At 43.8% G+C, this 15,655-nt stretch overlaps 1 protein-coding gene across 1 annotated transcript in view; it reads right to left on the bottom strand.

Moving 5' to 3' along the window:
• Positions 1-416: 416 nt before the first annotated feature.
• Positions 417-15,655, bottom strand: part of SLC13A5 (solute carrier family 13 member 5) — a 321,734-nt gene continuing 306,495 nt past the window's right edge. Inside the window, exons 11-13 of the mRNA XM_085649894.1 lie at positions 12,980-13,141; positions 8,133-8,270; positions 417-2,130 (exon numbers count right to left, since the gene is read on the bottom strand). Coding sequence (XP_085506020.1) covers positions 2,002-2,130; positions 8,133-8,270; positions 12,980-13,141 — 429 coding nt within the window. The 3' untranslated portion in view covers positions 417-2,001. The remainder of the gene's footprint in view (positions 2,131-8,132; positions 8,271-12,979; positions 13,142-15,655) is intronic.

The following is a 15,655-nucleotide window of genomic DNA, read 5'->3' as shown; positions in this document are numbered from 1 at the left end:
TAAAATTCATGGCCTTGGATCCATTGACTGCCGGATGTAAATTGAACTGGAAGCAGCCAATGCAACATACGTATGCCTAGTGTGTTATGACTGCTGTCCAATCACGTGATACTCGATGGCTTTGATTAAATACTGGTACAAGATAAGACGCAATGGTGACTGCTGTGTTTTCTTATTCACATTAACTCTGCTCATAGAGGCAGCAAAAGACATGCTTTGGTCACTGGATTCGAATGATACACCTCATTTTCCTGGACCATGAAAAGAAATTATAAAAAAGATCATTGTCTTTTGCTGGTTAAAACCTTTCTCCAGGCTAGCACTGTCTCTAAAACAATTAATATTTCTACGAGTGAAATTTTGGAAAATATATCTATAAAATAATTGTATTCCTACTATAAACTTTCCTTTTTCAAAAATATTTTGAATATTTAGTACTTTCCTAAAATGTGGTATTTGAATTTTATATCTTGTGTGTACATTCATGTTTAGCACACATACACCATACACGTGAAGTTTCACCTTTCAGGGGCACTAGCTGAACCGCACACTGGAAGCAAAGGCTCCCTCTTCACATTAGACTGTGGATCTGCATTGAGGATCCCCACAGTGGATCTCATAGTCAGGTGATGGTGATGACAATCAGGGCCTGATTATGAGTTAGGCAGTGTGGGAGCATGCCGTCACACCAGCACCCTGCTCACACACCCGCCAAACTCGACCACCAACAGCCCGCCAGATTAGTAATCTTCTCCTGGTATGGCAGGTGGTGCTTTGGCGGTCCCATTACGGTACCGTGCTAAGGCTCATACGTAAGCCTTAGCATGGCATCGCTGGGGGATCGCCGAAGCAAGTTCCTGCATGGCATGGGCTGGTGCAGGCCATACCGTGCAGGAAGAGGGGTGCATACAGACAGGGGGCACACCATGTGCCCCCCTGCATGCACCCCCATGCACAAGGGTTCCTATTGGGTCCCCATAGTTTTCTGACCACCACCGGTGTGGGGGTCTGGAACCTCTGAATATGCTTGCCGGTGCCACAGTGGCATCGCCAACATAGTGTTGCCTCAGTCCGCCTCAACACCAACAAGGGATCAAGGATCGTAATACAGCGGTTGGACCGCCAGTGGTTTTGGCAGTTTCTGACCACCAAGCTTGTAATTAGTGTCTAAGTCTAGGGTTTGGGTGTCATTCACCAGGGGCCAAACAGCATCCACCAAACTGTTTGCACACAGACCACCAACTAGCCACCAGTTGAGAACAACATACCCACTCTCTTCCCACAACTTCGCCTAGGCATAAACCAATTTCTAAAATGCAAATTAATTTGTAACACAGAATCATACCCTACTGACCCTCCAACCCCCATAGCAGCCTTACTAACAACATTTTTAATTGATTGAAGAGGAAGCTGGCAAACATGGGTTAGTCGCTGTCCCATCTTGATTGGCCATGCTTTCTCATCCCCACTGTATAAGTTATGTCTTCGCTCAGTGATTCCACATGGTGCATGAATAGCGGTGTTGTGAAATCTGAATGGTAGGAGCATCAATTGGGGCAAAGTTCTCTCCCACCAACCCTGTACAACAAGAAAACAGATTTAAACAAAACAATGTAGCTTGCTCAGGCAAGAACACAATTCAGTTTTTCTGTACACATGACTATGTACAACTCTCATATTACAATATATAGTAGAAGGCCATTAAGATGTCACCAGACAAACTTAAAGCTTCTTTGCCTTTGGTTAGTGTCTTGTTAGATGTGCAAATACTGGATGGCCAAGTGCATGGGTGAATGTGGACCGACTCTGAGCACAGTCCCAAGGTCACATTGAGCCATCCTCATGCGGAGAAGAACTTTTCAGTTTTTAGATTTGTCTCTGACAACAATGAACTTCTGTAGGGGAATCCAGGCACATCTTTGACCTCCATGTTTGTAGATGGCATTGGAGAATCCATACAAGGAGAAGTGGAAGATAATGTCCTATCCTTCATCGCACAGCTCATTTTCCAGTGGTTGCATTGGCCCAAGTTGGGAAAGTATCCAATGCGAACATTGCATGTCCCCAGGTGTTGATGGCCAGAGTAGAGCAGAGCACTCCGATTACATTCATCATTATTCCAGTTTTAACCTGGGAAAGAAAAATACAAATAGTGAGTCTTCAAAGACCGAGTACAAAGAGCAAATCTGAACGACATGGTCTCTGCAGACATACAACTCAATGGAGAAAGAAGTAGCCATAGCTGCTGAATTCTCTATTACATAAGGGCTAGAACAAGGGAACTAAGGGGCATATCATCAAGGCGGCGCTATGAAATTATCGCTGCTTTTGCGTCCGTTTTCGGGCGAAAAGCGGCGATAATTTCATCGCCTTATCAGCAAAGGCACGCTATCGTGCGTTTTGCTGACTTAGCGTCCGTTACAACAACGCCCAGCTTTACATCTCTAATGAGATGCAAAGTGGGCGTTCCTTCCCAATATAACTGGAGAAATGTCACTAACCGACATTTCTCCAGTTATCAATGGGCACGCTAACAAGCATAGTGAAAAGAAAAGTAGCGCTAACCGCGGTTATCGCTACTTTCCTTACGCCTGCTTTTAGTTTGACTTAGCCATGATATCCAATGGAAGGTGGATATCATGGCTGAGTCTGCCCTGCCCTATCAGCAAGCTATCGCCAAACATTGTGCGATTATCGCTGGATTTCCAGCGAAAAATCGCACATTTGGCAGCTTGAGCCTGGAATTTTATCGCTTTTGAGATAAGCGTTGCTGATAGCACGCTATCTCAGCGATAAAATTCAGCGTTAGCCGGCGATAATTATCCTCTCGCTAAGCGCACTGAGCGATAATTATCGCTGGACCTTGCTGATATGCCCCTAAGGTCTTCAGTGTCAGTATAACACACAGTGGTCTCCAGTCTTAGCGACAGCATAAAGTGGCCTCTAGTGTAAATAAAAATACACAGTGACCTCCAGTGTCACTGACAATACACAGTGGCCACCAGTGTCAGTGACAAGACACAGTTGCCACTAGTGTCAGTGATAACACACAGTGGCCTCCAGTGTCGGTGACAATACACAGTGGCCTCTAGTGTCAGTGACAACATAAAATGGCCTCCAGTGTAAATGACAATATACAGTTACCTCCAGTTTCACTGACAATACACAGTGGCCTCCGGTGACAGTGACAACACACAGTTGCCTCTAGTGCCAGTGATAACAGACAGTGGCCTCCAGTGTCAGTGACAATACACAGTGGCCTCTAGTGTCAGTAATTACACACAGTGGCCTCCAGTGTGAGTGACAATACACAGTGACCTCTACTGTTAGCAACTAAAAATAAAGTGGCCTCCAGTTTCAGTGACAACACACAGTGGCCTCCAGTGTCAGTGTTAATAGACAGTGACCTACAGTGTAAATGACAATAGACAGTGGCCTACAATGTAAGTGACACAGACAGTGGCCTTCGGTGTAAATGATAGTACGCAGTAGTCTCCAGTGTCAGTGACAACACACAGTGGCCTCCAGTTTCAGTGACAACACAAAGTGGCCTCCAGTGAAAGTGACACACACACATTGGCTTCCAACGTAAATTACAACACACAGTGGCCTCCAGTGTAAATGACAATGTGCAGTGGTCCTCCAGTGTCAGTGGCACACACATTAAGTGCCGGCTCACTTCTTACCACAGAGTAAAGATAAATAGGAAAGTTTTGTAATGTTTTAACCATTTGAGTTCGTACATATATGCTCACATACAGTTACACATGGAACTTGAATATACACATATTTGTGTTTTACTTCCAGTAATTAGTGGTTAAAAGGGGCTTGTGTAGTTCTTTGGTCCAAACTGATGTATGTCTGTGTAGCAAATGTTTCAAAACATATATTCTACCTCTGGAGCCACATGAACCTTGCAAGTGCTATTTGAAGAGAAACATTTTAACAAAATGAAAAGAGTCCGGCCAGTGGGTGTTTTTGGAACATTCTAGGACCTGATTACGTTCTTGGCGGGTGGGATACTCTGTCACAAACATAATGGGTATCCCATCCGGCGTATTCCAAGCTCCATTATATCTCATGGAACTTGTAATACGGCGGACGGGATATCGGTCACGTTTGCGAAGGAGTGTCCCATCCACCAAGAACGTAATCAGGCCCTAAGATATTATTTTATTTTAATACTTCCATTTATTTTCTATTAAAGTCACTAGTCCACTTCACGTGGTATCTATCGAAGCTCAAATTCCCTTAATTTTCATTGCCTGACCTCAAGATGACACCCCACACTGATGCTGTTTTTGATACAGAGGAGCATTTTTTTCCTGTGACAACCGCTTTCCAACCACGTACATCAGCATTCTCTCTTGGACATGACCATTAGCTGTGTTTATATCTACTCAAGAATACGAGTGTGGTTTTAGTTTCTCAGGAAAGGGTTGGGTTGGGTTTAACAGCTCTAGAGGTAGATTGGTCATCCAATGTTTTCAACATTTCTCTTGTTGGAAGGTCTTTCATTTATTTGTCCTTATCTAATGGTGTCTTACAGTAAAAAAATAAAAGATAAAGTGCACCTCAAGACAGAACCATCTACTCACAATGCAAAAATCTAACAATTACCTGAACTTTACAGACTTATATGGATATAGCTATACCGTTTCAGAGATTACCACAGAGATGTGATGATGTGCACAATTGTAAATCAGCCAGCAGAATTAGATGGAATTCATAAATACACACTTGAAAAACATACAAACTTATCCGGTTATCAAACGTCTGTGGTATACTGGGTTGCCATTCCATATGTGGATGCCATATGCGGTAGAAAAGTACATTCCACTTTCTAAATGTACTTCTAGTAGGTATAAAGGCTCGGCTTGTCGTTTCATGGCTGTGTATAGAGCTGCAATCTAACCTGAGGCACCTAGAGGGTCAATGGTGCAAGTCGCTCTCTGTCGATGATCGGCTTAAATACTAGGGGGCATAGTATCAAGAAACGGCGTTAAAATTATCGCCGCTTTAGCGGCAGAAAGCTGCCGCTAAAGCGGCAATAATGGGCTTCATATTATGCCCATGTTCTGGTGTGAACATGGGCTACTATTGGAATTCTCAAGGGCATATTATCAGGCGCATCATCGCCGCTTTGGCTGCAGTTTTCTGCCGCTAAAGCGGCGATAATTTCAACGCCGTTTCTTGATAATATGCCCGCAAGTATTTTATGCTAATAAGATCGTTCACTCCCAGAACACTCAACAAAGTGTGGTACAGGCTGTCAAGGAGTTGACAGATATGTCTAGTGTTCCACTAAAGATTTTTTAAGGTGATAACTAGGAGAAGGGATATTGACTCATGTTCCCTTGGCCCACTTTATATGACTAAAGCAAAGGTGGCATCTACTCTTACTTCCTTGCCCCCCTTTATAGTCACTGAAATCACCAGATTTATGAAGATGGTGAAAGAGCTCGAAAAACATGTGGCTCAGTTACTCTGTAAACACTTGTAGTCTCATAGCTGCTTACATGTAATGGGAGCTGGCCTTCATCCAGCACATAGTGTTGAGTCCTTCCTGGGCTCAATTTTGGATGGCCTAAGGATGGATCTCCCTGCTGGGTATGTCAGCGCATTGATTTTATTGAATCTTTCAACAAACATTCTTTTTAAGGTTAATCAGTTATTTTCTTGGACGATATCTAGGTGAGAGGTATCAAAAGTATTTATTTTGCAAAGAGCTCATGTGTCACATGGAGTACTACAAAACTCCTCACTGTCACTCTACCTATGCACTATTTACAAGACCTCTGCCAAATGCACTGACAGTGTTAAAAGTAAGAGCCTCCATGTATGCAGATAGCATGAGGGGTTTGCTGTAGCTGGATAACAAATCTGACACTTCTAATCACGCAAACTTTTGGTGGAGCGGAATTTAGCGCTTTATGCACTTGCGCATCATTTGTCACGTAATCAGCATATTAATCTGTGTGCATTGTATCAAGTAAACAACAGTGGGTGGCTGCATTTATTTCCAGTAAGAACGACACACATATTTGAAATGTAATCAATGTATTTACTCATGCTAAGTGTACTTGCTTGGAAGCAAAGTTGATTCAATGATGGCCTAACTGGTAACCAGGCACAAGTAACATGAATTGTATTAAATGCTTTGCCAGTGTCTTGTTTTTCTCTTCTCTGTAGGTGTCTTATGGAGTGCCTCGTTAGAAAGAATAGGCTAATTGTTTACTGTACTAGACTCAGATGTAGCTGAACCTTAATTAGAAGTTGGCTGTGGACATTGAGACTCAGATAGTGGGAGAGATCCTCTTGTCCCAGGCAGACTGGACCGATGCTACATCCAAGGTCACGCAGATGTGCACCATATTGTACAGCACTGGGAACCTATTAGTTTGATTGCTCCCAGAAAATGGTCACTCTAGATTGGTCTGTTTGTGGAACTCATATGGAGAAGCCTTCCAGAATCCTCTTTCAGGTTTTAAGTATGTGTTCCTTAGAAATGGTTAGTAGACTTCGCTGAGAGAAAACCTCTTCTCCACTCAGTTGACTTCTCCTGCTACTGTTATGCTTCATGCTTGAGCTCTTATACCCTTCCCTTGTACCTTAAACTTAGTACAATTGATGCTGACACCTTCCCCCTAGAGTTTGCCATTGCCACTTTTGAATCTCTATTTAGAATAAGGTAGCCCCTTATGGAACCTGCTTTCTTGATATTTCATCTGCTCTATGTGGTTCCATTTTGCATTTTCTTCCTCATAATATACGAATTCAGATTGCATAATCATATTAATATGTATGCTTTAACAATATATTTGCTACAATTTTGCTAATTTGTTTAACATGTAGCCTGAACTAAATTGTTAATAAAACCCGTAAGGATGGGAGAGCACCTTCCCTGTCATTTCTGTGGAACCATATTTCTTCACTTTAACGGAAATGTATTCCTGACGTTAGCTGCTTCTTCACACTTCAAGTCAACAATCAAAGATCCATACAACCAGTGAGGGATACTATTGATTACTGAAGAGACTGAGATTCAAGGATCTCCACTCCATCAGTTTCAGCACAATATGCCACATGTCATGTGGATCAGAATGAAGATTAGTAAAATGAAGCTGAATAAGAAAACGGTTCTTGGTGGAAATAGCTTCTGTGATCTGGGCCTGGATGCTAAGAGCTGGGTCTCTCCCAAAACCAGTCCTTGACCAGTGCGGGGGTTAAGATTGATTCCAAGCTCATTATAGCCGACCATGATATGTCAAGCGTTTTGGTCTGCTGTCACCAACTTAGAGTTGTAAAAAAATCTCCCCTTTCCTCAATTCGGAAATCAAGCATCTAGTAGCGGGGGTGGTGACTGGCTCATGATTAGATTCCTCTAATGTGGTGTGCCTCGATTTACCATCTTCTCTAGCTAACAAACTCAAGGTAGTGTAATACTCAGCAGCACATTATACTACAGGTTGCAACAGGCTCGAGCATATTATGACATGCTTGCATCATCTCCATTGGCTGCCCGTCAAACACAGAAGTTAGTTTGAGATGTTTGCATTGTCCATAGGTATTTATTTGATGAGATTCCACTTTTCATCGAGGAGCGGCTAGTGGAGGTCTGCAGTGGTCCACTTTCTACCTTCCTCAAAATAACTAAAGTCAGACCTGGTGGGCAAAGTAGAACTCTTTGGACTCTCTGCCTTTATATCTGCAATCCAAATCAAGTCTTACGTCTTGGTCAAGCTTCATCTCATCTCTAGTGCATCATCAATTTACAGTACCTCTCACTTATGTGCCTAAAGACCCCTGGTAATAGTGTACCCAGTTAATGTCACATATAAACACAAATACGAGTACCTAGTGTAGTATTACTGTGCCATTTTACCGGGCCACTGGCAATGAAGGCCTAAATAATTTGGAAATTTTGAATGCTAGCTTGAATACAATGGGGCCTTCAGCAAAACCAGAGGTCTTTCTGTAAGTACATGGGAAATATAAAGTATTATTATATAAGATCAATTCTCTTTGCCTTAGATGAAGTAAGAAAACACAGATATCACAAAAAGCACCCTGTTACAATATGAATCCAAATGTTCTTAGTTGGTTTCTTTCCAGTAACTTCATGGACCTACCATGTCAGAGACGCGGAGGTGGCCATAGGAAAATACGATGGCATTTGGAGGCGAGGCCACAGGCAGCATAAAGGCGAAGGATGTGCTCAGTGTGCAGGGGACCATGATGTACAGAGGGTTGATCTTAATGGACTGCGACTGCAGGAAGAGAGAAAAGTTCCACTGAGATAAACGCCAGAGTTAAAGACACACACCGCCCCTAGCATGTATGTAGACAAATCTACATTTTAATGCCAAATCTCCCACAGATATTAAAACAATTATGCAGTACTTAGCAAAAGGTATATGTTGTTATTTTAAACTGCTTTTTTGGAATGTTTTACAAGAGAGGATTCTCCCACTGATGCAGCTTTTTAACAAGTATTGGCAAAGTTAATAGGTCTCGACTACGGATTTTTAGCTTGCCAATGCTTGTTGCAGATGCTGAACAGCATAACATGTCTGATTTAATTCAGGTAAATATTTTCTTTGTTTTTATGGCTGAACATTGGATGCAAGGATGGAAGGTTACTGTGCACAACTTGTCCATCAGGATGCACAAAGGTGATAGAAGATTCACAGTGACTGTCAACATTTAGGACCTTATTCTGACTTTAGCGGTGCAGGAGCAGGCCGCCACACCAGCGCCTTGCTCCCGCACTGACAAAGCCATAATTAGATTGCCCACCCAATTCCGACTGGAATCCAGGTCGGGCAGCCCTGAGGTAGCTGGCGCACAGCGGTGCCTGTTTAATGGTTCGTAGGAGAGCCGTAACAGGCAAAGAAATGGGAATGCCATTACAAGGGGGGGGCAATCAGATATGGGAGCACACCATGTGCCACTCCTGCATGCATCGCCTGGTGCAGAGGCAACAGGGTGTTCTGTAGGGCCCCTTTTGTTTCCTCTCCGCCACACTTGTCATGGCAGGCTCACCGCCATACACCTCATAATTTGATAGGCAGAGCTGAAGCGGCCTGCCAAGCATAGTGCAGCCTCAAGGCTGCCGCAACACCGACAGGGATCTCTGATCCCAGGCGGCTGCGGTGGTGCCAATGCAGTCCGACTGCCCAAGTCGTAGTATGGTGGTTGGTGGTTGGATTGCCAGTGTGGCGGTGCCCACACCGCCACCATCGCTACGGTGGTCCAATGGACCACGGTAGTCATATTAAGACCCTTAGAGTCCACCTTCCACGTTAACCGAATTTCTTGTCACATCCAGACGATAGCCATTCACAGAGTTTGATCAAAAGAGCGTAAGAAAAAACAGGTCTGCTGGTTTCCAAAAACCTTACATGTTTTTAATCTAACCTCAGACTCTTGTTTCATAAATTATGAAATTATGAATCACACATAGCCATTCCCGGGAGAAACCTATGGGTGTGCAGAGAGTGTGCAGCAGCAGATAAAGAGGGGAGCCTAGTGCGGGGCATACATGAGGCCGAAGAGCTGAGCCCGAGTTCAGTGTGCACTGCTACACAATAGCTGGAACTATGCACCTCCTGGTGCCACTGCACCCCATTACAATTTATTGAAAATATGTACTACCTCTATAATCAGCAACATTCTCTCAAATCATTACAAACTGTGGATTCTTTATTCGACGGGTAGTGGAGTTTGTGAATTGTTCTGCTGCACTTGTTAATAGCTCATCAAATCCAATTTTATTACAGTATAGTACTTATGGTCCTTATTGTCTAGTGGTCTAGTGGGATAAAATAATTACATATATCAGCATGCAAAGAAAAATCCTGGGCTTGCCACAGAAAGGACTAAAACAATTTTAGGGGAGGAGTGGGTGAAAGGAAGGATCGTTCCTTAAAGCAGCAAATCGTGACAAGATAAAACATGTTTTAGAGAATTAAAGACTGATTGAACATTTGAAGTGAATAAGAGCTCAATGTCAAACAGCGTGCCAAGGCTTACCATCTTTTTTTCAATTGTTTGCCATGTACCAACAGCATTACATACCCATAGGCAGGTCAACATACCATTCAATGCAAGTGCCCAGTTCCCGCACAAGTGCCAAGGTTTAAAGGAAATTTACCTAACAGGAACCAACTATCTATATACATTCTGAAGTGAGAAAAAGAGACATTTTATTTTGCTAAACTCGAAATGGGGCCTTGTCAGATTATCGTCATCTTCCCAAAAAGTTTTTCTCCAAAACCTTTGCACTAATTTTGATGCTAAATCAGATGTTTACATCACTTAGGGCCAAAACCTCCTCCTTACCCTAGCTGACACTGAACAAGACAATTGTCACTCAACATACCAATTAAAAAAACTTTTAAAAGTTGGCTGATTAATAATTTTACCTGTGTTTATTCAAGATTTAATACATTTTCCCAGCTGTGACATTGAGGCCACTATAATTGCTCCATGAAACCCCAGATGAGCTTGGGGTTTGTTCTGTTTTGGTTTATTTATGGGCTGAGGGTGATGGACTTGATTTTTCTATATTTGCTTTCACTCAATGACTATGGAAAAGTGAAGTGAGTCCAAGTGTCTTCTACCGATAAAAACAATAGGTATTCGTGTATGAGTGATTTATCCAAAAGTTGAAAAGTACCATTGATAATTTCATTGACAATATTGTTCCAGGGAAGGATATGGTTCCTCATCGTAATATACACGACCAGAACTTGAACAGAGCTTTTTTGTTTAGATTATGTATACGAACTTTAACAAACCCTATATTTTGACACTCATCGAATGACTTTCTTTATAGCCTTAGCACCCATTGGGCAACTGTCCGGGATTGTCATGAGCCGCGAGCTGCTCAGGATTTGATGCTGCGGGCTGGTCCTGAGTTTTGAAGGCACTGAGCCAATTTGTGATAACATCAAACATGTCAATACTTTGCTTATAAGAAAATGGGTGTATAGTAGTTTGCATAGTTTGATGCATCCTGCCTGAACATTGGCCCCAAATCACTGCACACATGAACATTTTGAAGAGCTTTCTTCAGGTGGGAGGCTGGCTACAGGCATCCACAAGGACAGCAGATTTGTGCGGCTGTGGAGTGCGCCTAAACTGTTTTACCAAGAGGGTTGAAACATAGAACTCAACCTGAGGTTTATCTATGGATCTCTACAGTTTTTAAAACTTTTTTATGCATTTTACATCGTCACCATTAGAGATAGAGTGTCCATCAATCAGATCAATGAAACTGCTTTGCCGCCAGCGCTTCAAGCTTATTGTTGCCTTGATCAGCACTATGAAACTTTAGGGCAGGGTGCGCTATGTAATTGTGATGATGTTCATTTTGTGGCCGATCTTCTTCTTAGCACTTTTTAAGTATTTTTATTCTTGTAAGACTTCCCATTTTCACTAAATCTTTTCTTCTGGGCTTTACATTCTTCATTTTATGAATGTATTGATTTGGTTGTGCTGTTGAAATTAAGTATTTTGGGGTTTCATTGCTATTTATTTTCTCTGTGGATTGTTTTGCAGCTCTGGATAGCTGTTCAGTATCCGGGCGATAGTGTGCGGAAGACATTGTGACGCAACAAGGTTAATTAGCTTAGGCAGTGTTGATGAGTGAAAATGCATTCAGAAAACCCATGTAACACGCTGAGATAGCAGATCATCTTGCGATGCTTGTTTTTGCCATTTGTAATAGACACAACATCCAAGGTACTGTGTCTCCTGCACCAGGTCGAGGGATGTGGATCAGGGGAGACATACCGTTGAGGCTGTACCAACCCCTAATGAGTCTGGGAGTAGTCTGAAGCCCCTGAGTGGATGGTTCATTGATACCAGTGAGAGCAAAAGGCGAGTAGGATTCGGGAGCATCCTGGGAAAACACTGATAACATCAGGAGAAGCACTGGTGCAGGCAAGGAACTTGATATTGTGTAAGCCAGCTTCTAGTGTATAGAAGGAGGGGTGTAGAAGCCCTGGGGAAGCCCTCAGAAGGCATCTTGCAGATTTCTCATCGCCCACAGCTGCTGCTCCCGATGCGCTGCTCCCAGAGAGCGGGCGAGGGCTCGGAGTGGGCTTCCCAGTGCTCGTTCCTAAAGGTAAGTTGTCCAGGGGCGAAGGGCCAGATTCTTCTGCGTTTTTCTTGATTTGCGGAATTAATCTTGCGCTTCTGATTTCCTGCATTGCGATTGATTCAAGACTGTTGTGTTTGCTATAGATGTGCTTGCATTGCACTACATTTACATGTAACCCTTCTGCTACTGTTTAGCCATCATTGTCAATATACGTGCTTGTGCTATTATTTTATTAATGTCATATTGTATCAGCTACCTGTGTGTTGCTCCTTGCTGAGTGTCCTTATGGAGTTGTTCCTGATTGATCTTGCTTGGGTTGGTTTCCAGCAACCGGTCCAACACATCAACTAACAAAATTGAGCCAATGGTTTCCACTGTAGATCTGTTTCCCTATGTGGAACGGGCTGTGGTACTTTGCACCAGAAGTCAGATTTTCAAAGGACATATTGCAATGTTATCCCAGCACTTTATTACGATTTCATCTAATTTCTATCAGAAACCTAGAGATAGTAGAAGGGAGGATGTGATTTATCTAGGAATGTCTATGATGGGAATCGTTTCGATTTACCTTGTTTGCACATCCATGTGTGCACTAGATAGAGGGTTATGTAAGTCCTGTATAGATTCATATCCACAGAAGACATTATCATAGAGAAGACATAAGAGTGCCAGATCATAACACATCAGCATTTCTGTTACTCTGTTGCCATTGTCGCCTGTGGTGGTACCCGCTCAAAGACTGGACGAGTTGGATACCTGAATCACTAAATCTGACCAGAATGAGCCCACCCACATCAACCTTTGATTCCCATAGCTAAGTCTCTGTTAACAAACAAATTACAACTACATATTTATATTATCACTCCTTACCAAAGAGGCCAGAACAGGCAGGAAGAGGGTTGCTGTCGCCACGTTGCTGGCACATTCGGTGAAGGCAGCAATCATAAGTGAAAGAACCATGGCGATGGCCCATGGCGGGATGCTGTGCAAGGGCATCATCTGGTCGCCCAGCCATCTGGAAAAGCCAGACACCTGTAAAGAGTGAAAAGAGCCAAAAGGCATGTGACTGTCAGGAGGAAGAGCCTGGCTGGCTCACAGAGAAGCAAACCTGACCACATCAACATTACTGTTCACAAGCAAGAGAGAGCACGGCTTGAACACGGGCCCCTTTGCAGCTCACATCAAATACCCAGACTCTGAGTGTGGCCCCTCATACTAATGGGAGCTAAGAGGTCCAGACAGAACAAAACAAAATCTTGGGGTATGTTGACATTTTCTGTGATAGTGATTGTTGCAGGCTCACAAAGGTGTTCCAACGTGCTATTGTAAATTGTTTTAGTGGTATTGACAGATTTCAACCATATAGTCAGTTATCCAGCCATTTACAACTATACAGTCAGCTATCCAGCTATCTTGACAGAAGGCTTAGGCTGGTGGTGATGGCCTCAAGTCTTCGGGTGTTACAGTCTCAGGTACTTATAATGGTTATGCAGATATCACACAAGTAGGCCCAGATTTACATACGTTTTGTGTTGGATATGCATTACTTCTTTAATGCAAACCTGTGAGAAGGTGTTTTGGTGGGACTTAAAATCCAATTTAAATCACAATTTGCGTTGGATTGAAACCCAAAGTAATGCAAAGCTGCGCAATGTACTGCCTTTCGTTACTTTGTGCCAAGGGGGCGTGCCATGGATGGTACATCGGCATTCTCATGCAACCTCATACGGGTTTTGATGCAAATTTATATCTACAAAGAATTGCAGACAATGACTTGCATTAAAATCCTGTGTCTCCTCGTGGCAGGCTTAACAAGGTGAAATGATTTCAGTTCTTCTTGTGTTTCCCACTTTGCATGTATGCTGTATTATACAGCACACATACATCATGGGAAACGCATGAAAGCAAAAGCCTGGTTTCCGTGCTCGAAGGGACCCTTGCTAGCAGAAGGACACCATGGCACAGAGGTGTTTGCATTGGCCCATGGCAGCTGAACACCGCTGGAAGAGACCTGAATAGTGTCACATTTTAGAAGATATATTGCTGTTCTGCTCTCCCTTTCACGTGCTGCATTGCAGTGTGTTAGTTCTCTGGAAATCCGGGCCCAGGAGTTTTGATTATAAAATTAATGACAACTGAACAAAAATATGCATCTGAATGTGTGTGGGCGTAATGATAGTAGTAAGTTTAAGAAGGTGTCTTTAAGCACATTCTTTCGGTCCTAAGGCTGGCGTAGATGAAAAGAGATATGTATGTATTTCATAATGTTTGGAAATACTCAAATGTGTTCTAAGGCCCTCATTACGAGTGGCCTCTCAATTGTCTAAGAGCAATTGTCATCCTCATCAGAATTATGAGTTTCTCTCTTTCATTCTTTGTGTTTTCTGAGCAGAAACTGACAGACGGTTGCTTTCTTCAAGTCTTGGCATTTTTGTTAGCCCTGGGCAAAAATAAAATGATTCCAATATAACTCGTGTGAATTTAGGAATTTTACATTGCACTTGGTAAACAAATTCCTGAGATTATACCATTATGCCACTTTGGTGCCGATTCCGATCCTGTAAAACCCGGGTACGAATGGTCGTACAGAGCGTTTTCTCCGTACGACTCGTACCCGGGAATTCCACCTTACAAACCAGCAAGTACGATTCGTACAGAAAAACCATTTCCGTACGAATCGTAAAAAACACCGTACGGTAAAAAATGCATACAATTCTGATCCTGGACAGTGCGTACGCGACGTCCGCATGGAGTCAGGCAGCGTTTTACGGACCAGCAAGTACGATTCGTACCTACAGCAATCCGCACGGCCATATTTTTACGGGAGCCAAGAAGTGCCGGAAAAGCTAAGTACGCTGCCATGCATGACAAAAAGGGGACCCGGTACGTGACGTACACGCCATCACCCACATCGTACGTGTCATCATGTATGGTGCGTACCCCAACATTGCATATGTACGGACCGTACCCTCCATCCCCCCGTATGTACGGACCGTACCCCCCACTCCCCGTACGTCCACACCGTACCCCCCACCCCCGTATGTACGGACCGTACACCCCACCCCGTACATCCACACCGTACCCCCCCACCTGCGTATGTCTGCACCGTACCCCAGGCATACCCCCTCACCCACGTATGTCCGCACCGTACCCCAGGCGTACCCCAATCCTCGCGTATGTACAGACAGTACATACGTGAGGAGTGGGGTACGCCTGGGGTACGGTGCGGACATACGCGGGTGGGGGGGTACGCCTGGGGTACGATGCAGACATACGCGGGTGGGGGGGTATGGTGCGGACGTACGGAGGGGGTGGGGGGTACTGTGCGGATGTACGCGGGAGGGATGGGAGGCTGGGGGGGCCGTACGACTCGTACCCCGGGCACAAGAGTACTCAGGGTAGGGGTTGTACAAACTTTGCTCCGTACGGGGCCTTTCCCATGCGCTTGTGTTTTCGGACGGGCGGTACGGATCGTACTTGCGCGCTCGGACTTCAGTTTTACGATTTGTATGTAAAACTGTCCGGGGACGTCTCGTAGTCTTTTCC

The sequence above is a fragment of the Triturus cristatus genome, chromosome 3_2, assembly GCF_964204655.1.
Source record: "Triturus cristatus chromosome 3_2, aTriCri1.1, whole genome shotgun sequence".
In the NCBI taxonomy this organism is placed as follows: Eukaryota; Metazoa; Chordata; class Amphibia; order Caudata; family Salamandridae; genus Triturus; species Triturus cristatus.
Note: the sequence above shows the minus strand (reverse complement) of the source record. Positions and strands in the feature narration are given on the sequence as shown.